Source organism: Salvelinus fontinalis, chromosome 26 (assembly GCF_029448725.1).
Source record: "Salvelinus fontinalis isolate EN_2023a chromosome 26, ASM2944872v1, whole genome shotgun sequence".
NCBI classification, from domain to species: domain Eukaryota; kingdom Metazoa; phylum Chordata; class Actinopteri; order Salmoniformes; family Salmonidae; genus Salvelinus; species Salvelinus fontinalis.
Genome location: NC_074690.1, coordinates 44,974,090 through 45,000,230, shown reverse-complemented (window position 1 = coordinate 45,000,230; position 26,141 = coordinate 44,974,090). Strand labels below are relative to the sequence as shown.

The window sequence follows — 26,141 nt, the reverse complement described above, 5'->3', positions numbered from 1 at the left end:
GTATTCGAACACAGCTACTGAGTGCCTTTATCACCGTAATGGCCCGCCCCTTAAAGGGGCAGCTGTACATTTTTGTCTCATCTAATGACTCAAATATTTGGGGGTACGTTCTGATTCATTGAGCATGGAACACTCCAAAAACCATTTATACACACGATTTTATACTTTTACAATTTAATTGTACTCCTGAATTTATTTGTATGCTCATGAATATCAACTAACAGTATGTAGTCCTTGTCAAATATTTTTTTGCATTAGAGCCCTGAACTAATAATAATAAATAAGTCGTATCACTCAGCATTTTGTGGCAGGGCAGGCACTGATTCTTGATGTTCAGTTGTAGAACTGTTTATCTGTTTCACTTTTTACTATTGTATGTAAATCATTTATTTTAACATACACTGGTTAAAAGACTTGGGTCACAAAAATAAATTGAATTGAGTAATATACCACAACTTCTTACTAGTAATACATTTATTGTATTATGAACATTACAAAGCAAGCTCCTCCGTCATTTGTGATTGTTGGTGTAATTATGGCGGGAAAATATATGAATTCGTACAACAATTATAAGCTTAAGAATGTGCACAAATGTTCCCAAATGCAATTAGTGGGGAAAAACATTCTCAAAGCGCAGAGTATGCTGGAGCGGTTTCATGTCACAGAAATTAAGAAAGATGCATCAACTAACATGGATTACTAATATGACTAGGATTATCATCAACTAGCAGGGTTAATAATATGACTAGGATTATCATCAACTAGTAGGGTTACTAATATGACTAGGATTATCATCAACTAGCAGGGTTACTAATATGACTAGGATTATCATCAACTAGCAGGGTTAATAATATGACTAGGATTATCATCAACTAGTAGGGTTACTAATATGACTAGGATTATCATCAACTAGCAGGGTTACTAATATGACTAGGATTATCATCAACTAGCAGGGTTACTAATATGACTAGGATTATCATCTATTCGCAGGGTTACTAATATGACTAGGATTATCATCAACTAGCATGGTTGCTAATATGACTAGGATTATCATCAACTAGCAGGGTTACTATTATGACTAGGATTATCATCAACTAGCAGGGTTGCTAATATGACTAGGATTATCATCAACTAGCAGGGTTACTAATATGACTAGGATTATCATCTATTAGCAGGGTTACTAATATGACTAAGATTATCATCAACTAGCAGGGTTGCTAATATGACTAGGATTATCATCAACTAGCAGGGTTGCTAATATGACTAGGATTATCATCAACTAGCAGGGTTGCTAATATGACTAGGATTATCATCAACTAGCAGGGTTAATAATATGACTAGGATTATCATCAACTAGCAGGGTTAATAATATGACTAGGATTATCATCAACTAGTAGGGTTACTAATATGACTAGGATTATCATAAACTAGCAGGGTTACTAATATGACTAGGATTATCATCAACTAGCAGGGTTACTAATATGACTAGGATTATCATCTATTCGCAGGGTTACTAATATGACTAGGATTATCATCAACTAGCAGGGTTGCTAATATGACTAGGATTATCATCAACTAGCAGGGTTACTATTATGACTAGGATTATCATCAACTAGCAGGGTTGCTAATATGACTAGGATTATCATCAACTAGCAGGGTTACTAATATGACTAGGATTATCATCTATTAGCAGGGTTACTAATATGACTAAGATTATCATCAACTAGCAGGGTTGCTAATATGACTAGGATTATCATCAACTAGCAGGGTTGCTAATATGACTAGGATTATCATCAACTAGCAGGGTTACTAATATGACTAGGATTATCATCAACTAGCAGGGTTACTAATATGACTAGGATTATCATCAACTAGCACGGTTACTATTATGACTAGGATTATCATCAACTACCATGGGTTACTAATATGACTAGGATTATCATCAACTAACATGGGTTACTAATATGACTAGGATTATCATCAACTAGCAGGGTTACTAATATGACTAGGATTATCATCAACTAACATGGGTTGCTAATATGACTAGGATTATCATCAACTAGCACAGGTTACTAATATGACTAGGATTATCATCAACTAGCAGGGTTGCTAATATGACTAGGATTATCATCAACTAGCAGGGTTGCTAATATGATTCGGATTATCATCAACTAGCAGGGTTACTAATCTGACTAGTATTATCATCAACTAGCAGGGTTACTAATATGACTAGGATTATCATCAACTAACAGGGTTACTAATATGACTAGGATTATCATCAACTAGCAGGGTTACTAATATGATTCGGATTATCATCAACTAGCAGGGTTACTAATATGACTAGGATTATCATCAACTAGCAGGGTTACTAATATGACTAGGATTATCATCAACTAGCATGGTTACTAATATGACTAGGATTATCATCAACTAGCAGGGTTACTAATATGACTAGGATTATCATCAACTAGCAGGGTTACTAATATGACTAGGATTATCATCAACTAGCAGGGTGGCTAATATGACTAGGATTATCATCAACTAGCATAGGTTACTAATATGACTAGGATTATCATCAACTAGCAGGGTTGCTAATATGACTAGGATTATCATCAACTAGCAGGGTTACTAATATGACTAGGATTATCATCAACTAGCAGGGTTACTAATATGACTAGGATTATCATCAACTAGCACGGTTACTATTATGACTAGGATTATCATCAACTACCATGGGTTACTAATATGACTAGGATTATCATCAACTAACATGGGTTACTAATATGACTAGGATTATCATCAACTAGCACAGGTTACTAATATGACTAGGATTATCATCAACTAGCAGGGTTGCTAATATGACTAGGATTATCATCAACTAGCAGGGTTGCTAATATGATTCGGATTATCATCAACTAACAGGGTTACTAATATGACTAGGATTATCATCAACTAGCAGGGTTACTAATATGATTTGGATTATCATCAACTAACAGGGTTACTAATATGACTAGGATTATCATCAACTAGCAGGGTTACTAATATGATTCGGATTATCATCAACTAGCACGGTTACTAATATGACTAGGATTATCATCAACTAGCAGGGTTACTAATATGACTAGGATTATCATCAACTAGCATGGTTACTAATATGACTAGGATTATCATCAACTAGCAGGGTTACTAATATGACTAGGATTATCATCAACTAGCAGGGTGGCTAATATGACTAGGATTATCATCAACTAGCAGGGTTGCTAATATGACTAGGATTATCATCAACTAACATGGGTTACTAATATGACTAGGATTATCATCAACTAACATGGGTTACTAATATGACTAGGATTATCATCAACTAGCAGGGTTACTAATATGACTATGATTATCATCAACTAGCAGGGTTGCTAATATGACTAGGATTATCATCAACTAGCAGGGTTGCTAATATGACTAGGATTATCATCAACTAGCAGGGTTACTATTATGACTAGGATTATCATCAACTAGCAGGGTTACTATTATGACTAGGATTATCATCAACTAACAGGGTTACTAATATGACTAGGATTATCATCAACTAGCAGGGTTACTAATATGATTCGGATTATCATCAACTAGCACGGTTACTAATATGACTAGGATTATCATCAACTAGCAGGGTTACTAATATGACTAGGATTATCATCAACTAGCATGGTTACTAATATGACTAGGATTATCATCAACTAGCAGGGTTACTAATATGACTAGGATTATCATCAACTAGCAGGGTGGCTAATATGACTAGGATTATCATCAACTAGCAGGGTTGCTAATATGACTAGGATTATCATCAACTAACATGGGTTACTAATATGACTAGGATTATCATCAACTAACATGGGTTACTAATATGACTAGGATTATCATCAACTAGCAGGGTTACTAATATGACTATGATTATCATCAACTAGCAGGGTTGCTAATATGACTAGGATTATCATCAACTAGCAGGGTTGCTAATATGACTAGGATTATCATCAACTAGCAGGGTTACTATTATGACTAGGATTATCATCAACTAGCAGGGTTACTATTATGACTAGGATTATCATCAACTAGCAGGGTTGCTAATATGACTAGGATTATCATCAACTAGCAGGGTTGCTAATATGACTAGGATTATCATCAACTAGCAGGGTTACTAATATGACTAGGATTATCATCAACTAGCAGGGTTGCTAATATGACTAGGATTATCATCAACTAGCAGGGTTACTAATATGACTAGGATTATCATCAACTAGCAGGGTTACTAATATGACTAGGATTATCATCAACTAGCAGGGTTACTAATATGACTAGGATTATCATCTATTAGCAGGTTTACTAATATGACTAGGATTATCATTAACTAGCAGGGTTACTAATATGACTAGGATTATCATCAACTAGCAGGGTTACTAATATGACTAGGATTATCATCAACTAGCAGGGTTACTAATATGACTGGGATTATCATCAACTAGCAGGGTTGCTAATATGACTAGGATTATCATCAACTAGCAGGGTTGCTAATATGACTAGGATTATCATCAACTAGCAGGGTTACTAATATGACTAGGATTATCATCAACTAGCAGGGTGGCTAATATGACTAGGATTATCATCAACTAGCAGTGTTGCTAATATGACTAGGATTATCATCAACTAGCAGGGTTGCTAATATGACTAGGATTATCATCAACTAGCAGGGTTGCTAATATGACTAGGATTATCATCAACTAGCAGGGTTACTAATATGACTAGGATTATCATCCACTAGCAGGGTTACTGATATGACTAGGATTATCATCAACTAGCAGGGTTACTAATATGACTAGGATTATCATCAACTAGCAGGGTTACTAATATGACTAGGATTATCATCAACTAGCAGGGTTGCTAATATGACGAGGATTATCATCAACTAGCAAGGTTGCTAATATGACTAGGATTATCATCAACTAGCAGGGTTACTAATATGACTAGGATTATCATCAACTAGCAGGGTTGCTAATATGACTAGGATTATCATCAACTAGCAGGGTTACTAATATGACTAGGATTATCATCAACTAGCAGGGTTACTAATATGACTAGGATTATCATCAACTAGCAGGGTTACTAATATGACTAGGATTATCATCTATTAGCAGGGTTACTAATATGACTAGGATTATCATTAACTAGCAGGGTTACTAATATGACTAGGATTATCATCAACTAGCAGGGTTACTAATATGACTAGGATTATCATCAACTAGCAGGGTTACTAATATGACTGGGATTATCATCAACTAGCAGGGTTGCTAAAATGACTAGGATTATCATCAACTAGCAGGGTTGCTAATATGACTAGGATTATCATCAACTAGCAGGGTTACTAATATGACTAGGATTATCATCAACTAGCAGGGTGGCTAATATGACTAGGATTATCATCAACTAGCAGTGTTGCTAATATGACTAGGATTATCATCAACTAGCAGGGTTGCTAATATGACTAGGATTATCATCAACTAGCAGGGTTGCTAATATGACTAGGATTATCATCAACTAGCAGGGTTACTAATATGACTAGGATTATCATCCACTAGCAGGGTTACTGATATGACTAGGATTATCATCAACTAGCAGGGTTACTAATATGACTAGGATTATCATCAACTAGCAGGGTTACTAATATGACTAGGATTATCATCAACTAGCAGGGTGGCTAATATGACTAGGATTATCATCAACTAGCAGTGTTGCTAATATGACTAGGATTATCATCAACTAGCAGGGTTGCTAATATGACTAGGATTATCATCAACTAGCAGGGTTGCTAATATGACTAGGATTATCATCAACTAGCAGGGTTACTAATATGACTAGGATTATCATCCACTAGCAGGGTTACTGATATGACTAGGATTATCATCAACTAGCAGGGTTACTAATATGACTAGGATTATCATCAACTAGCAGGGTTACTAATATGACTAGGATTATCATCAACTAGCATGGGTTGGTTACTAATATGACTAGGATTATCATCAACTAGCAGGGTTACTAATATGATTCGGATTTTCATCAACTAGCAGGGTTGCTAATATGACTAGGATTATCATCAACTAGCAGGGTTACTAATATGACTAGGATTATCATCAACTAGCAGGGTTGTTAATATGACTAGGATTATCATCAACTAGCAGGGTTGCTAATATGACTAGGATTATCATCAACTAGCAGTGTTGCTATTATGACTAGGATTATCATCAACTAGCAGGGTTACTAATATGATTCGGATTATCATCAACTAGCAGGGTTGCTAATATGACTAGGATTTTCATCAACTAGTAGGGTTACTATTATGACTAGGATTATCATCAACTAGCAGGGTTACTAATCTGACTAGTATTATCATCAACTAGCAGGGTTACTAATATGACTAGGATTATCATCAACTAGTAGGGTTACTAATATTACTAGGATTATCATCAACTAGCAGAGTTACTGATATGACTAGGATTATCATCAACTAGCAGGGTTACTAATATGACTAGGATTATCATCAACTAGCAGGGTTACTAATATGACTAGGATTATCATCAACTAGCAGGGTGGCTAATATGACTAGGATTATCATCAACTAGCAGTGTTGCTAATATGACTAGGATTATCATCAACTAGCAGGGTTGCTAATATGACTAGGATTATCATCAACTAGCAGGGTTGCTAATATGACTAGGATTATCATCAACTAGCAGGGTTACTAATATGACTAGGATTATCATCCACTAGCAGGGTTACTGATATGACTAGGATTATCATCAACTAGCAGGGTTACTAATATGACTAGGATTATCATCAACTAGCAGGGTTACTAATATGACTAGGATTATCATCAACTAGCATGGGTTGGTTACTAATATGACTAGGATTATCATCAACTAGCAGGGTTACTAATATGATTCGGATTTTCATCAACTAGCAGGGTTGCTAATATGACTAGGATTATCATCAACTAGCAGGGTTACTAATATGACTAGGATTATCATCAACTAGCAGGGTTGTTAATATGACTAGGATTATCATCAACTAGCAGGGTTGCTAATATGACTAGGATTATCATCAACTAGCAGTGTTGCTATTATGACTAGGATTATCATCAACTAGCAGGGTTACTAATATGATTCGGATTATCATCAACTAGCAGGGTTGCTAATATGACTAGGATTTTCATCAACTAGTAGGGTTACTATTATGACTAGGATTATCATCAACTAGCAGGGTTACTAATCTGACTAGTATTATCATCAACTAGCAGGGTTACTAATATGACTAGGATTATCATCAACTAGTAGGGTTACTAATATTACTAGGATTATCATCAACTAGCAGAGTTACTGATATGACTAGGATTATCATCAACTAGCAGGGTTACTAATATGACTAGGATTATCATCAACTAGCAGGGTTGCTAATATGACTAGGATTATCATCAACTAGCAGGGTTGCTAATATGACTAGGATTATCATCAACTAGCAGGGTTACTAATATGACTAGGATTATCATCAACTAGCACGGTTACTAATATGACTAGGATTATGACTTTGGCTGCTGGACAATAAAATAACATTGATTTGTAAACCAATAGAATGTGAAAAATGCCAGTTTCAATGTCATATTAAGTGTTTAGAAAATAATTCCCTCAACATTTCTATGGTCATATTTTAGCTAGGCTACTTTGAAACAAGGAAAGACATGCATCATAAAATGACATAAAATGGCTAGGTTGTAAACAAATACGTTTATGGTTAAATGGTCTCATTTTGTTTGTCAGTCACGACTGGCGTTAAGTCTACATTTAGTTATTTAAAAGTCTCAGTAAAGTTTGTCTACGTTTTCTGGCACCTCCCTCCTGTCGGCATCGGTTTCGACATGAGGCTATAGCCAATATGCATATCACCTACACTTTTATTACATGTAGGTTTTTTTATTTATGTACAGGAAAAATAGATTTTAATATTATTCCAATGTTGGCCTCTCTGATCGAATTCTGATCGCGGTAATGGTTTCATGGTGATTTTTGTGTGATTATATCTATATTGTTCTCGTCCGATTTTTATTTTATTTTAACTAACCATGTTTTTAGGCTATACAGTATTTGTTTACATTGACATTGTTTACAAACATTGGAGTAAAATGAGGTTATATTTTGGGTTATGACAGTTGAACTAAGGCATTTAGAAGTTATTTTCTTCAAGAATGAATGGGTATATCCACTGAGTATACCAAACATTAGGAACACCTTCCTAATATTGGCGTTACAGACCCTTTTTTTTTTTTTTTTGGACTTGTGACTTGAGCTTTTGGACAAGTAAAAAAATCTGTGATGCTTGTCCCAAGGACAAGTGGCAAAAAAAAGTGAATGTCAAGCCCTGGTTAAAGCTATAATTTTGATATCATAGATGGTCAGTCCTTGCATTCATAGCTACACTTATATATACAAAAGTATGTGGACAGCCCTTAAAATGAGTGGATTTGCCTCTTTCAGCCGCACCTGTTGCTGAAAGGTGTATAGAATCGAGCACGCAGCCATGCAATCTCCATAGACAAACATTGACAGTAGAATGGCCTTACTGAAGAGCTCAATGACTTTCAACATGGCAATTTTCTCCACTGCTAGAGCTGCCCCGGTCAACTGTAAGTGTCGTTATTGTGAAGTGGAAATGTCTAGGAGCAACAATGACTCAGCCACGAAGTGGTAGGCCACACAAGCTAGCAGGTCGGGACCGCCAAGTGCTGAAGCGCATTGCGTTTAAAAATGGTCCGTCCTCGGTTGAAACACACTACCGAGTTCCAAACTTCCTCTGGAAGCAACGCTAGCACAAGAACTGTTTGTCAGGAGCTTCATGAAATGGTTTTTCATGGCCGAGCAGCCACACACAAGCCTGAGATCACCATGTGCAATGCCAAGCGTCGGCTGGAGTGGGATAAAGCTACCTGCCCCAATGCATAGTGCCAACTGTAAAGTTTGGTGGAGGAGGAATAAGGGTCTGGGGCTGTTTTTTAGTTCCAGTGAAGGGAAATCTTAACGCTACAGCAATGCAACTATTCTATGCTTCCAACTTTGTAGCAACAGTTTGGGGAAGGCCCTGTCCTGTTTCAGCATGACAAAGCCCCTGTAAACAAAAAGAGATCCATACAGAAATGTTTGTCGAGATCGGTGTGGAAAAAGCTTACTGGCTTGCGCAGAGCCCTGACCTCAACCCCATCTAACACCTTTGGGATGAATTGGAAGGCAGACTGCAAGCCAGGCCTAATCGCCCAACATCAGTGCCCGACCTCACTAATACTCTTGTGGCTGAATGGAAGCAAGTCCCCACAGCAATGTTCCATCTAGTGGAAGCCTTCCCAGAAGAGTGGAGGCGGCAAAGGGGGGCCCAACTCTGTATTAATTCCCATGATTTTGGAATGAGATGTTCGACAGGCAGGTGTCCACATACCTTTGGTCATGTCTATGAATTTGAGAGTGGTTACATTTCTCCAGCCCCAACCCCTTAGCTTTTTACCCAAGTGGTGAGATATGCTTTGTTATTATTTCAACTGCAGATTGCCCCTTTCAAGTTTAAACCCTGAATACACAGGAGTCTTCCATGACTGACTTTGATAACCAAAGCATTAACCTGTCATGAGTACTTTTCATAGAACTCTTCCAGACCTAACAGTGTTGAGCTTCCAGGAGATTTATGTCAGAGCCAACCCAGCAGTCTGTGTGGTATAGTGACTTCCTGTCCCTGTAGACACTTCCTCCCTTGAACAACACTCTCGCTCTCGCTCTGTGTATTATTAATAGTGTGCCACTCTGGGTGCTATCTTCAGCAGCTGTAGGCAGCCACTTGGCAAGACATTTAACTGGGACATCATTCTAAAAGGGAATTGCACTGCAAGGTTCTATATCTAAACACACCTGTTTTTTTTGCTCTCCATGTAGGAACCAATCAATTGATTCCCATTGAAAATCCTATTTTCCCTAACCTCTAAATATACCCTTAACCTAACTTAAACCTAACCCTAATTGTATCCCTACCTCCTAAGCCTAAAATAGCCTTTTTCCTTGTGGGGACCCACAGGTTGGAATGTTCCTTGTTTTACTATCCTTTTGAGGACTTCTGCTCCCCACAAGGATAGTAAACCCCCCCAAAAAACACAGAGATGGTGTCAAACCCCTGTAATAAAATCAACCCACTCCCCAAACTCTCCACAGATGATGAAACACAATTTCATGGCAGATGAATTCCGTCAGTACTGTAGGCAGGAACGCGGTGCTGCTGTGATACTCAGCATCAAACCTCAACCCACAGCACTGTTTCTTTCTCTGCTGGGCAGCAGCAAGCCTTCTTTCTCTGCTGGGCAGCAGCAAGCCTTCTTTCTCTGCCGGGGGGCTGAAATTAAAGCAGGGTTCTTTGTGATCTGTCAGTCGCTGTTATTAAAACCAATGTCTAATCACAACAATGATATTGACTTATTATATTAACTAACCAATGGTGAGTGCTGACTCTTTTTTGCATTGCTGGTTTTTTATTGCCTGTTTGGAATGGGCCAAAATTATTAATACTTCTTGACTTATTCCACATTTTGTTCTGTTACAGCCTGAATTCAAAGTGGGTTAAAAAATATATATTATATTAAAGCAATTACATCTGTGAGTCTTTCTGGGTAAGTCTCTAAGTGCTTTCCACACCTGTATTGTGCAGCATTTGCCCATTTATTCTTTAAAAAAATGCTTCAAACTGTCAAATTGGTTGTTGATCATTGTTAGACAACCATTTTCAGGTCTTGCAATAGTTTTAGTACATTTACAGTACCGGTCAAAAGTTTGGACACACCTACTCATTCAAGGGTTTTTCTTTATTTTTACTATTTTCTACATTGTAGAATAATAGTAAAGACATCACAACTATGAAATAACACATATGGAATCCTGTAGTAACCAAAAAAGTGTTAAACAAATCAAAATACATTTATATTTTAGATTCTTCAAAGTAGCCACCCTAACTGCAATGTTTTTGATTCATCCACAGTCATTAAACTCTGTATCTGTCTTAAAGTCACCATTGGCCTCGTGGTGTAATCCCTGAGCGGTTTCCTTCCTCGGCGGCAACTGAGTTAGGACCCGTGTATCTTTGTAGTGACTGCGAGCGTGTATTGATACACCATCAAAGTGTATTTAATAACTTCATCATGCTCAAAGAGATATTCAATGTCTGCTTTATTTTTTTTACCCATCTTCCAATAGGTGCTCTTTGTGAGGCGTTGGACAACCTCCCTGGTCTTTGTGGTTTGAATCTGTGTTTGAAATTCACTGCTCAACTGAGGGACTTTAAAGATAATTGTATGTGTGCCGTACAGAGATGAGGTAGTCATTCAAAAATCATGTTAGACACTATTATTGCATTATTGAGTCCATGCAACTTATGTGACTTGTTTAGCAAATGTGTACTCCTGAACTTATTTTGGCTTGCCATAACAAAGGGAATGAATACTTATTGACTCAAGACATTTCAGCTTTTCATTTTGAATTAATTTGTAAAAATTTGTAAAAAACCTAATTCCACTTTGACTTTATGGGGTATTGTGTGTGAATCCATTTGAAATTCAGGCTGTAACACAACAAAATGTGGAAAAAGTCAAGGGGTGTGAATCATTGTTTAACCTGTTGCTTCTAGCACTGGTAGTCCTTGTGGTAATGTTCTTTCTCTACGCTCTCTACTTCTGCAGGTCATTATCAAGCAGGAGCCGGGGGAGGTTCCCACTCAGCATCAGCAGCAGATGGTTTCCTCGGTAACGGCAGCCCAGCAGACTGCCGCCGCAGCAACGCAGCAATTTGTCGCAGTGAAGGGAGGCCACGTGATCTCCATGTCGCCACAGAAACAGACAGGAGGGGCCAGCGGGGCAGGGGCTCCACCCAGCAAGGTATCAGGCAGAAATACACGGACACATACACACACACACACACACACTTGAACTTCTAGTCATGGCTCATCCTATGTAACTACTGCTATACACACCTTTTCTATTCACATACTGTCTATCACTTACATACATATATTCCACACTCTGGTCCGGAAGCTAATTTCCTGTACTTCTATCCATTTTGCCATGTGGTTTTGTACTGTATATTTAAATGCCGTATTCTCGACATAGCTCATTCTAATATTTCTACTACTGTACATTGCGTTTAATGATACTGTTTATACTCACCGCATATTTATAATATAATAGCTCACTCTATATCTACTGCTGTACATATCAATTTTAGTATGTCTAGTGCAAATTCACCCTGTGCAGATACGTATAGATTGCATTTCGATTACTCCTACAGGGCTATTTGGGTTGTTAATTGGATTCATTCCGACATTTATTGATTTATTAAAAAAAATGTATTTTGTTTATGTACTTGTTTGATATTGTACGGCTTTGTTAGGCGCAAATAACATAATAATTTCGCTGCACCCGCTTTAACATCTGATAAAATGAACATCGTTTTGATTTGACATGATTTGACATGATTTGACACACAGAGATGGTTCACAGCCAGTGAGCACAGTATCAGAGAGCAAAGGCTTTGAACTGTAAAACTATAATTCCAATGTTCCCCCCTCTCCAGGTTCTGGGTATCCCTGTAGGCTCCGCCCTCCAGGCAGCGGTGAAGCAGGTGGCCATCAGCAGCGGACAGATCCTGGTTGCCAAGGGTAACCCCTCCGTTTCCAAGGTGATCGGCGGGAAGCAGGTGGTTGCCCAGGGCGTCGCCAAGGCCATCGTCAGCGGAGCGGCTGGTAGCATCGTGGGTCAGCAGGTTGTTGCTAAGGCAACGGGGGCTGCAGGGGGAACAGGAAAGAGCGGAGGTGAGGGTCACTTCACTTTTGTTTGTTCACACGCATACAAACATTGGGAAAAGGTGCCTGTTTATCTGAGACATGCAGACACGTAAACACAAACAAACACTCTTGACAGACAAACTCTCTCCCCCCTCTCTCTCTCTCCACAGTGATGGCTACCCTCCAGCTGCCAGCCAACAACCTGGCCAACCTTGCCAACCTGCCCCCGGGCACCAAGCTGTACCTCACCACCAACAGCAAGAACCCATCAGGGAAGGGCAAGCTGCTGCTCATTCCCCAGGGAGCCATCCTCAGAGCTTCCAACTCAGCAGGTAACACACACACACCTCATTATCCTTACTAACTCCTCTCCTTTCATTTCCTATTTTCTTCTTCCTCTCCGACCCCATCCTTGTATCCAATCCAGTTTGTCACATAAACAAACCCCCACTGAATAGTGAATATGCCATGGTGTTTTTCACCTCTTTGGGGTATGAATGTAGGTTTTGTAGGTGTTTATGTCTGTATAGGATAGCAGTCTCTAGGTAACGGGTTTTCCAACCCTGTTCCTGGAGAGGTACCCTCCTGTAGGTTTTCACTCCATCCCCAGTTGTAACTAACCTGATTCAGCTTATCAAACAGCTTATTATTAGAATCAGGTGTGCTAGATTACGGTTGGAGTGAACCTACAGGATGGTAGCTCTCCACGAACAGGGTTGGAGAGCCCCGCTCTAGGCGTATTATGCTGAAGCATGTCTATCTCTGTGTGTGTTTGTGTCTCTGTATGAGAGCAGTCTCTGGGTGTATTATCAGGGATTTGTCTGCCATTGAAATCCTTGGGCGGGCTGGAAATATGATTTTAGTGTTGTTAACTAAAACGACTAAAACCAGTGGTGTAGTGCCAGAGAAGTGGGTATACTCAAACTGCCCCCCCCCCCCCCCCCCGGCGAAGGAAAGGGAAAGGGGGATACCTAGTCAGTTGTCCAACTGAATGTATTGAACTGAAATGTGTCTTCCGCATTTAACCCAACCCGTCTGAATCTGAGAGGTGCGGGGGTCTGCCTTAATCGACATCCACGGCACCCTGTGTGAAAAAGTCTATGAGAAACAGTGACATAAACTCTGAATGACCTAAAATGATAAATCCCATTTTGGTCTTTCACAGTCAGGTCAACCCAAGCTGTACTGAGCAAGTAGGCTAATAGTAGGCCTACTATTGAAACAGATAAATTAGGCTGTCAACTGAGTGAGAAAGTCACAGGTTTCTACTTTTCCATTACATTTTATTTAAAAAATGCACAGCAATGCTTAAACCACATCAGGAGACCACTTTTGAAGGTCTGTGAAAAATCGAATAAATGTCGATTTTTTTAGTGTAGTTACCCTTCAATTGAAGTGGGCAGGCACAGAACACTGTTGTTTGGTAAGCGACGTTTCTGTAGCACATGAGTTTGCAAAACAAATGGCCACTGGATTGGTGCAAGTAATCATAATATCATTCTGCAAGGTAAGCATAGGCTACTTTGTAGCTAGTTAACATTTAATTGAGAAGGTTTTTGGGAAAGCCTTTCCATCTATCAGAAGATGGATAGGCCTATCGTTAGCATCGCTATATTTCTCCTGTTCCTTCATTTTATTTTAACCTGGATGTTTTACTTCATATTAGGAGGTGTGTCTTACCTTGCTTCAAAGTAGCCTATAGCCACAATCCCACCGTAGAAACACGGAGGCAATTATTTTATGAAGACTTCCTCAAATGCGTTCTCCTGTTCTATTGGTTTTCTTTCAACGGTCTTTCATTGTCTAGCAGCCAAAGGCATTATCCTAGTCACATTAGCAACCCATTAGATCTCACCAATTTTGAACGGATATTTCCATCTCTGTCCATGAGGCCGCACTCGTTTGCAGTGAGCAAATTGCATTTTGGAGCGTTCGCCCGTAGGCCTACCGCTGTGTGCACATGGCTGCGCATAAAATGTGAAAAGATGATCGTTTATCATAATTCTAAGCGAAACATTCTGATCTGTTCCATCGGCCTTATTAATTGATACGGCGTATACCTCCACTACACTACTTTCATACACATTGTGGGGATTCAGAAGTGAGTATACGCAATTCCCGCTGAAAAATAAGTGGCTGCATACCCTCCACTACACCACTGACTAAAACCAGATATAACGTACGCTGAAAAGATAATGGACCTATATATTTTTTATTAATCTTTGAGAACTAACAATCACCTAAATAAAAGCGAGACATTCAGGGAGAATTGAAAATAACCAAAGCAAGGAATTTAGTAGTATAAAGCATTAGCCATGGCAAAATGCAGGGAATTAGCTTAATTTTCTCTCAGTTGCATGGCAAAATGTGTAGAATTACAGGACATGTTCTCTATAGCCGGGCCGTCCGTGCCCACCACCTAAGCCCTTTTTTTATCCAGAAAAAACCCTGTGTTATGCTGAACCATGTCTCTCTCTGTGTTTATGTGTGTGCAGGTCAGCAGTCCCAGGGCAACTCCTCTACAGGCTCTGGCTCCCAGACCCCCACCTCCTCATCCAGCAGCCTGCCCTCTAACCTCTCCTACACATCATACATCCTCAAACAGACCCCACAGGTACACACAAAGGCGCACACACACACATACACGCACAGGGGTGCACAAACACACACACATACACGCACAGGTGTGCACGCACACACACACATTCGTCCTCACAGACCCTGCAGGTACACACACACACACATACGTGTACACCTCCTCAAATAGACCACACACACACACACTGATAATCACATCTTCTCACTCTCTCTCTGTTCACCCTTTTATCCTCTTCGAATAATCATTGAGTGAAACAAGCTGCTGCCTTTCATGTCTAATTCTTGTGGAGAGTCTCATGTCATGCTCAGAGAAGAATAAAAGTACTCTCTTCAGTCTCTCAAATCCATCACACTAGTTAATTTTAAAGACTACTTGCTAGCGGATTTTTTGTTCCTAAAGAATACATTTTTACTGTTTTGTGTTCATGAAGGCTGGGATTTTCCTTTTGTAAAGTCTGTCTTTAGTATTCCGGTAGTGATTATTTGAAGACTTTTCCCTTTATAAAGTACATTCTCTGTGGGTAATTTACTTTAGTAAAGCCTTATCTTTAGTATTTCAGTAGTGATTGAGCCTGCTGCTAGCTATATCCCTGAAGTAGATACATTCATTATCGAGCCATTGATCCAGCTCTTAACTCTAGAACAATGCCGTCTCCAACAACTATCTAATGAAGTATGTGCGTCCTCTCTTCCTCCCACCTGAAAACCTAAATCTGGGGCAGAGATCATTTCATGTCACCGCTCGCTGTTCTCACTCTCACGTCAGGCGAACCTTTGGGAAAAACTTTAGCCTTTGCCATCGGGGCGCCTGCAGAGAGTGCGGACACATTTAGACCTCCTCTTCCTTTCCACCGTTCCACTGGTCGGTAGCAGCAAATGAATGTCACCAACCACACACTTGCGCATGCACACATTTGCGAGTGTTTGTGTACACATACACACACCGCTCCTGCATCCTTAAACAGCCTAACTAAAGAAATCACCCGCCCCTGTTATCTGCCTCCCTAACTGCTGACTAATTGTGCCAAAGAGGATGTTCAAATGTATCAACCACAATGTGCCACCCATTCATCCCACCAACCCTTATTCCCAAACTGTTGAATAAACCAATTCATTAACAACAAATAAATGTTACCATCCCCCTCCATACTTCTAAACTTTTCAAGAAAAGCTCTAACAAAAGCTCTCAGATGGTATTGTAAAACCCATTGCTGTTGATATTATCTTTTGGTGTCATATCGACCAAGCTGTTTCTGATTGATCTTTTCCAGGGAACGTTTCTGGTTGGCCAGCCGGCGTCGCAGGGAGTGGGGAAGCAGGGCGCGGCCAGTTCCACAGGTCACGTAGTGTCGTCCCCTGCGACCATCACCCAGCAGGCCATCCGTGTCACAGCGGGTCAGAAGGCTGCCATCCTGGCTCAGGTCAGTACTGTCTAGACACAAAATGGTGGACAGGTATAGCCTGTCCGCCATAGCCATAGTTACTTACACTATAGCCATAGTTACTTCTGGGAAGACGTGCAAGTTAGTGGTCATATAAGTTGTATAACAGAGCTTGACATTCAGGGCTGCCCGCTGGCCCGGAAACATCTGCCGAGCTCACCGGGCAAGTTAATCAAGCTTTCATATGGCCCACTTAGGCCCGTACATTTTCAAACTCCAAACCAGAAAAAAAGTATATATATTTAATACTTCACAATATTCCTGATATCTGATGCCTCACACTTGTTATCAACCAGAATTCGTCAAGTATGTCAAAGCCTTCCGTCTTGAGTGAGCCTCGCCAGTAGTCCTAGATACGCCAGAACCATCTCAGCGGAGACGGGAAGCCCATCAATTCACAGCATGCTCATTTAAGTCCTCCACCTCCTTTTCAGTCATTTTCCATATCAGACACAGCGATGTCATTATTAGCCGCTTGCTTGTCAAGACATGAACATTATTTACACAAATTGCTTTTTGGTTAAATACATAAATAAATAAAAATGAATATTGTAATAATGCTATTCTGTAGTCAATATAATTGTTAAAAAAAAAGAAGAAAAAAAAGATAAATTCCCAATGCTGTTAATGAGCTATGTTGTTTATTTATGAGCTGCATATCAACTGTCGGCTGTAAAGAGCGCTCAACTCCTCACACTGCTGATTGCTGTGCAGAGACAAATGTGCTCTAATAAGGCCAGTCACTGCGCAACATTCCTAAATTCAATCTCGGGGGAAAAGACAACAGTTTTGATGACAATTATTGAAAAGCGCCGGATCCCAGCTTTTAAGTGCTGTTAGATTTCTTTATCAACTCAAATGTTTGCGCAATTGGCATCGTTTTTACAATCTCTGTGTCTAGCATGACAATATAAAAGATTACTGCGGGTAGTGCGTCGGCCAATCGAAAGCATAAACTTGCCAGTATATATTTTTTTAGAACATTAATCGAGCAACGATGATATTTAGAGGCTGTGATCTAGCTAACGATTAGACCTTTGTGGTAAACAATGCAGAGGAGCAACCCCATGCTTCAGCCAAGTAGCCACCATGCTGCATCAGACAGGTGATGATGCTAATTACTAAAATAGCACACCTGCCTGATACGAACCATGTACAGGGCCTAAAGATATTGCTTTTCATCTTAATGGGCTCATTTCTCAAATCAAATCTAATCAAATTTTATTTGTCACATACACATGGTTAGCAGATGTTAATGCGAGTGTAGCGAAATGCTTGTGCTTCTAGTTCCGACAGTGCAGTAATAACCAACGAGTGATCTAACCTAACAATTCCACACCTACTACCTTATACACACACAAGTGTAAAGGGATAAAGAATATGTACATGAAGATATATGAATGAGTGATGGTACAGAACGGCATAGGCAAGATGCAGTAGATGGTATAGAGTACTGTATATACATATGAGATCAGTAATGTAGGGTAAATAAACATAAAGTGGCATAGTTTAAAGTGGTTAGTGATACATGTATTACATAAAGATGGCAAGATGCAGTAGATGATATAGAGTACAGTATATACATATACATATGAGATGAGTAATGTAGGGTATGTAAACATTATATTAAGTGGCATTGTGGTACATTTTTACATAATTTCCATCAATTCCCATTATTAAAGTGGCTGGAGTTGAGTCAGTATGTTGGCAGCGGCCGCTAAATGTTAGTGGTGGCTGTTTAACAGTCTGGTGGCCTTGAGATAGAAGCTGTTTTTCAGTCTCTCGGTTCCTGCTTTGATGCACCTGTACTGATCTCGCCTTCTGGATGATAGCGGGGTGAACAGGCAGTGGCTCGGGTGGTTGTTGTCCTTGATGATCTTTATGGCCTTCCTGTGACATCGGGTGATGTAGGTGTCCTGGAGGGCAGGTAGTTTGCCCCCGGTGATGCATTGTGCAGATCTCACTACCCTCTGGAGAGCCTTACGGTTGTGGGCGGAGCAGTTGCCGTACCAGGCGGTGATACAGCCCGACAGGATGCTCTCGATTGTGCATCTGTAGAAGTTTGTGAGTGCTTTTGGTGACAAGCCGAATTTCTTTAGCTGCTGCGCCTTCTTCACAACGCTGTCTGTGTGGGTGGACCAATTCGGTTTGTCTGTGATGTGTACACCGAGGAACTTAAAACTTACTACCCTCTCCACTACTGTCCCGTCGATGTGGATAGGGGGGTGCTCCCTCTGCTGTTTCCTGAAGTCCACAATCATCTCCTTTGTTTTGTTGATGTTGAGTGTGAGGTTATTTTCCTGACACCACACTCCGAGGGCCCTCACCTCCTCCCTGTAGGCCGTCTCGTCGTTGTTGGTAATCAAGCCTACCACTGTAGTGTCGTCCGCAAACTTGATGATTGAGTTGGAGGCGTGCATGGCCACGGAGTCGTGGGTGAACAGGGAGTACAGGAGAGGGCTCAGAACACACCCTTGTGGGGCCCCAGTGTTAAGGATCAGCGGGGTGGAGATGTTGTTACCTACCCTCACCACCTGGGGGCGGCCCGTCAGGAAGTCCAGTACCCAATTGCACAGGGCGGGGTCGAGACCCAGGGTCTCGAGCTTGATGACGAGTTTGGAGGGTACTATGGTGTTAAATGCTGAGCTGTAGTCGATGAACATCATTCTCACATAGGTATTCCTCTTGTCCAGATGGGTTAGGGCCGTGTGCAGTGTTGCGATTGCGTCGTCTGTGGACCTATTGGGTCGGTAAGCAAATTGGAGTGGGTCTAGGGTGTCAGGTAGGGTAGAGGTGATATGGTCCTTGACTAGTCTCTCAAAGCACTTCAAATCAAATCAAATTTTATTAGTCACATACACATGGTTAGCAGATGTTAATGCGAGTGTAGCGAAATGCTTGTGCTTCTAGTTCCGACAATGCAGTAATAACAACAAGTAATCTAACCTAACAATTCCACAACTACTACCTTATACACGCAAGTGTAAAGGGATAAAGAATATGTACATAAAGATATATGAATGAGTGATGGTACAGAACGGCATAGGCAAGATGCAGTAGATGGTATAGAGTACGGTATATACATATGAGATGAGTACTGTAGGGTATGTAAACATAAAGTGGCATAGTTTAAAGTGGCTAGTGGTACATGTATTACATAAAGATGGCAAGATGCAGTAGATGATATAGAGTACAGTATATACATATACATATGAGATGGGTAATGTAGGGTATGTAAACATTATATTAAGTGGCATTGTTTAAAGTGGCTAGTGGTACATTTTTACATAATTTCCATCAATTCCCATTTTTTAAGTGGCTGGAGTTGAGTCAGTATGTTGGCAGCGGCCGCTAAATGTTAGTGGTGGCTGTTTAACAGTCTGATGGCCTTGAGATAGAAGCTGTTTTTCAGTCTCTCGATCCCTGCTTTGATGCACCTGTACTGACCTCGCCTTCTGGATGATAGCGGGGTGAACAGGCAGTGACTTGGGTGGTTGTTGTCCTTGATGATCTTTATGGCCTTCCTGTGGCATCGGGTGGTGTAGGTGTCCTGGAGGGCAGGTAGTTTGCCCCCGGTGATGCGTTCTGCAGACCTCACTACCCTCTGGAGAGCCTTACGGTTGTGGGCGGAGCAGTTGCCGTACCAGGCGGTGATACAGCCCGACAGGATGCTCTCGATTGTGCATCTGTAGAAGTTTGTGAGTGCTTTTGGTGACAAGCCGAATTTCTTCAGCCTCCTGAGGTTGAAGAGGCGCTGCTGCGCCTTCTTCACAACGCTGTCTGTGTGGGTGGACCAATTCAGTTTGTCCGTGATGTGTACACCGAGGAACTTAAAACTTTCCACCTTCTCCACTACTGACCCGTCGATGTGGATAGGGGGGTGCTCCCTCTGCTGTTTCCTGAAGTCCACAATCATCTCCTTTGTTTTGTTGACGTTGAGTGTGAGGTTATTTTCCTGACACCACACTCCGAGGGCCCTCACCTCCTCCCTGTAGGCCGTCTCGTCGTTGTTGGTAATCAAGCCTACCACTGTAGTGTCATCCGCAAACTTGATGATTGAGTTGGAGGCGTGCATGGCCACGCAGTCGTGGGTGAACAGGGAGTACAGGAGAGGGCTCAGAACGCACCCTTGTGGGGCCCCAGTGTTGAGGATCAGCGGGGTGGAGATGTTACCTACCCTCACCACCTGGGGGCGGCCCGTCAGGAAGTCCAGGACCCAGTTGCACAGGGCGGGGTCAAGACCCAGGGTCTCGAGCTTGATGACGAGTTTGGAGGGTACTATGGTGTTAAATGCTGAGCTGTAGTCGATGAACAGCATTCTCACATAGGTATTCCTCTTGTCCAGATGGGTTAGGGCAGTGTGCAGTGTGGTTGCGATTGCGTCGTCTGTGGACCTTTTGGGTCGGTAAGCAAATTGGAGTGGGTCTAGGGTGTCCGGTAGGGTGGAGGTGATATGGTCCTTGACTAGTCTCTCAAAGCACTTCATGATGACGGAAGTGAGTGCTACGGGGCGGTAGTCGTTTAGCTCAGTTACCTTAGCTTTCTTGGGAACAGGAACAATGGTGGCCCTCTTGAAGCATGTGGGAACAGCAGACTGGGATAAGGATTGATTGAAAATATCCGTAAACACACCAGCCAGCTGGTCTGCGCATGCTCTGAGGACGCGGCTGGGAATGCCGTCTGGGCCTGCAGCCTTGCGAGGGTTAACACGTTTAAATGTTTTACTCACCTCGGCTGCAGTGAAGGAGAGCCCGCAGGTTTTGGTAGCGGGCCGTGTCAGTGGCACTGTATTGTCCTCAAAGCGGGCAAAAAAGTTATTTAGCCTGTCTGGGAGCAAGACATCCTGGTCCGCGACGGGGCTGGTTTTCTTTTTGTAATCCGTGATAGACTGTAGACCCTGCCACATACCTCTTGTGTCTGAGCTGTTGAACTGCGACTCTATTTTGTCTCTGTACTGGGACTTAGCCTGTTTGATAGCCTTGCGTAGAGAATAGCTACACTGTGTGTATTCGGTCATGTTTCCGGTCACCTTGCCCTGGTTAAAAGCAGTGGTTCGCGCTTTCAGTTTCACGCGAATGCTGCCGTCAATCCACGGTTTCTGGTTTGGGAATGTTTTAATCGTTGCTGTGGGTACGACATCGTCAGTGCACTTCCTAATGAACTCGCTCACCGAATCAGCATATTCTTCAATGTTGTTGTTGGACGCAATGCGGAACATATTCCAATCCGCGTGATCGAAGCAGTCTTGAAGCGTGGAATCAGATTGGTCGGACCAGCGTTGAACAGACCTGAGCGCGGGAGCTTGTTGTTTTAGTTTCTGTTTGTAGGCTGGAATCAACAAAATGGAGTCGTGGTCAGCTTTTCCGAAAGGAGGGCGGGGGAGGGCCTTATATGCGTCGCGGAAGTTAGTATAACAATGATCCAGGGTTTTACCAGCCCTGGTAGCACAATCGATATGCTGATAGAATTTAGGGAGTTTTGGTTTCAGATTAGCCTTGTTAAAATCCCCAGCTACGATGAATGCAGCCTCAGGGTGTGTGGTTTCCAGTTTACATAGAATCAGATAAAGTTCGTTCAGGGCCATCGATGTGTCTGCTTGGGGGGGAATATATACGGCTGTGATTATAAGCGAAGAGAATTCCCTTGGTAGATAATGCGGTCGACATTTGATTGTGAGGAATTCTAAGTCAGGTGAGCAGAATGTCTGGGCTCATTTCTGGAGATCGATGTCTGAGCCCCTGCAGAAATCCAATTAGCATTATACAAAAATCCCCACAAAATCCCCATAGAAGTAAGCTAGAGATATCCTTTTTTTTATGTGTCTCAATCCACCGCATCCGCCTATGTCGCACTTTCTGCATCTGCGGTGAAAGATGACAGAGCTAGAGTGGTGTTTGTCAGACCATGATACATCTCGAAAATTGGTCTTCTCACAAAGTTGTCTGTAGCGTCCGAAATGTTTGGCCTCCAAACAAACTACTCTCACGAACACATTAGTGTTCTCCATTTTGTTTTATGACCCCCACAAGCGTCTTGGGACTCGTCTGAAGTCGGTACAGCCGATCTGCCAACTTCTGTCTGTTGCGTCCGAACAGTTTGAGCAGTTTGAGCTACACACTGACCCCTCTGTGGAAAGGTGATACTCTCTCAAACACGTACCGTTCCAGTCAATAGTTTGGACACACCTACCGTAATTGCTGGACTATTAAGCGCACCTGAATATAAGCCGCACCCACTGAATTTTTATTTTATTTTGTACATAAATAAGCCGCACGTGTCTATAAGCCGCAGGTGCCTACCGGTACATTGAAACAAATGAACTTTACACAGCCTTTAAACGAAACACGGCTTGTAACAAAAATAAATAGGCTTTAACGAAACACGGCTTGTAACAAAAATAAATAGGCTTTAACGAAAAGGCTTGTAACATTTTTTTTTTTTTAAATAGCAGTAAACAATAGCCTACCAAGAAAGTCCTTGGTCACTATCTTCCTCCTGTGCACTGAAACCACTGAAGTCATCTCCTTTGGTGTCGGAGTTGAATAGCCTCAGAATTGCTTCATCCGATGTTGGATCGTTTTCATTGCGCTCTCCTCACTTTCATCCGGAGGCAAACTCATCCAAGCCTCATTTTCTAGTTCGGGCCATCTGCTTTTCTTTCCTCTGAAAACTTTTGTTGTCTTTTTACACTAAGTCAGTTTCTCACGCTGCTGTTTCCAACGTCTTATCATCGACTCATTAAGGCTCCCGTGCAGCAGCACTATTTCCTTTTCCAACAGCCAGATCGATCGCCTTCAAATTGAAAGCTGCATCATATGCATTTCTCCGTGTCTTTGCCATGATGAGGGTGACAAAATGACTACCGTAATCAGAATGATGGAAAGATTGAGCGCGCTCGATTTACGTCACATTATGTGACGGTGCTCAGTTTTTTGGCGGCATGAATTTGTGAAAGCGGGAAAAATCCATAAATTAGCCGCGTCATTGTATAAAGCGCAAGGTTCATAGCGTGGGAAAAAAGTAGCGGCTTATAGTCCGGAAATTACGGTACTCATTCATGGGTTTTTCTTTATTTTTTACTATTTTCTACATTGTAGAATAGTAGTGAAGACATCAACACTATGAAATAACACATATGGAATCATGTGGTAACCAAAAAAAGTGTTAAACAAATCAAAATATATTTTATATTTGAGATTCTTCAAAGTAGCCACCCTTTGCCTTGGAAAGGCACACACCTGTCTATATAGTTGACAGTGCATGGCCACCCGGCATTACTGAGCAATCGGGGGAGAAGTGCCTTAGTCAGGGAGGTAACCAAGAACCCGATGGTTCTGACAGAGCTCCAGAGTTCCTCTGTGGAGATGGGAGAACCTTCCAGATGGACAACCATCTCTGCAGCTCTCCACCAATCAGACCTTTATGGTAGAGTGGCCAGAGGGAAGCCACTCCTCAGTAAAAAGCACATGACAGCCTGCTTGGAGTTTGCCAAAAGGCACCTAAAGACTCTCAGACCATGAGAAACAAAATTCTTTGGTCTGGTAAAAGGTTGAACTCTTTGTCATGAATGCCAAGCGTCACGTCTGGAGGAAACCTGGCATCATCCCTACTGTGAAGCATGGTGACGGCAGCGTCATGTTTTGGGGATGTTTTTCAGCGGCAGGGACTGGGAAACTAGTCGGGATCAAGAGAAAGATGAACAGAGCAAAGTATAGAGAGATTCTTGATGAAAACCTGCTCCAGAGCGCTCAGAACCTCAGACTGGGGTGAAGGTTCACCTTCAAACAGAACAACGACCCTAAACACACAGCCAAGACAACGCAGGAGTGTCTCTAAACAAGTCTCTAAATGTCCTTGAGTGGCTCAGCCAGTGCCCAAACTTTAACCCGATCAAACATATCTGGAGAGACCTGAAAATAGCTGTGCAGCGATGCTCCCCGTCCAACCTGACAGAGCTTGAGAGGATCTGATAAGAGGAATGGGAGAAACTCCCCAGAAACTCGTCATAACCAAGAAGACTATAATCCCTGCCAAAGGTGCTTCAACAAAGTACTGAGTAAAGGGTCTGAATATTTGGTTAAATGTGACATTTCAGATTTTCTCTTTGTCATTATGGGGTATGGTGTGTAGATTGATGAGGGGGAAAAACGAACAAACAAAATGTGGAAAAAGTCAAGCGGTCTGAATACCTTCCAGAGGCACTGTATTATGTGACTTGTTATGCACATTTTTACTCCTGAACTTATTTAGGCTTGCCATACCAAAGGGGTTAAATACTTATTGCCTCAATACTAATTGCCTCAGCTTTTCATTTTTTATGAATTTGTAAAAATGTCTAAAAACACAACACTTTGACATTATATGGTATTGTGTGTATGTCAGTGACAAAACAAATCTCAATTTAATCCATTTTAAATTCAGGCTGTAACACAACAAAATGTGGAAAAAGTCAGAGGTGTGAATACTTTCTGAAGGAACTGTATATGTCATCATTGAGAGGGGCGATGGATTTATTTAAGTTTTCCTGACAATTAGTGTATTTTATGGTTAGCTATGATATAAGGTACTCGCCCAGACTGCAATTGAAACATGAAATAACGGAGTCGGACAACTTTTTGTGAGTAGACACACACAGTACACACACAGAGATACCTTTTGTATCTAGGTCACACCATGCATGTTCTGGGGGATAAATCTATAGCCAGCCAACTTTTCTACATCCGTCTATCCTCACACAGGCACAAACATACTGTAGCACAACATGGTGCACTAAAGACATTATTATACCATCGTAGTAATGGTCATTTATATCTAGTAGCTTCAAGAGGATATAAGGGCAGTGATTTAAGCCATAATTTGCATAGATATAGAATACTATACCGTGTTATTAAATGTATGTTTCTCCAGTAGGTATTATCCTAAAAATAAATGGGACTCATTGAGTGGGCTTTAAAAAGGCATTTCACAAGGGAGTTCTTGTGTGTTTTGCTATGTGTGTGTGTGTCTGTTTTTTTGTTTGCCCTGACTATCAGATTAGTGCTAATAATTATGCCTTTGGCAGTCGTCTGAGCTTTAACTTCGGCTAATTATTTCTCTCTCTGTCCCTCTTTCTGTGTTTCCCTCCGTTTAATTGCAAACATTCTCTCATCCTCTCCTCTGCCAGTATATTTTATCATTGCCGTGGTCTGAACTTATGAAGCTATT

The 26,141-nt window shown here is 41.2% G+C and overlaps 1 protein-coding gene across 4 annotated transcripts in view; it reads left to right on the top strand.

Moving 5' to 3' along the window:
• The window catches only part of LOC129824433 (YEATS domain-containing protein 2-like), a 75,829-nt gene that overhangs the window by 29,037 nt on the left and 20,651 nt on the right, over positions 1 to 26,141 (top strand). For all 4 annotated transcript variants that reach the window (XM_055884084.1, XM_055884082.1, XM_055884083.1 and 1 more), the window contains exons 14-18: positions 11,798 to 11,992; positions 12,687 to 12,924; positions 13,068 to 13,229; positions 15,393 to 15,511; positions 16,767 to 16,916. In XM_055884084.1, the coding sequence (XP_055740059.1) occupies positions 11,798 to 11,992; positions 12,687 to 12,924; positions 13,068 to 13,229; positions 15,393 to 15,511; positions 16,767 to 16,916 (864 nt within the window). The remainder of the gene's footprint in view (positions 1 to 11,797; positions 11,993 to 12,686; positions 12,925 to 13,067; positions 13,230 to 15,392; positions 15,512 to 16,766; positions 16,917 to 26,141) is intronic.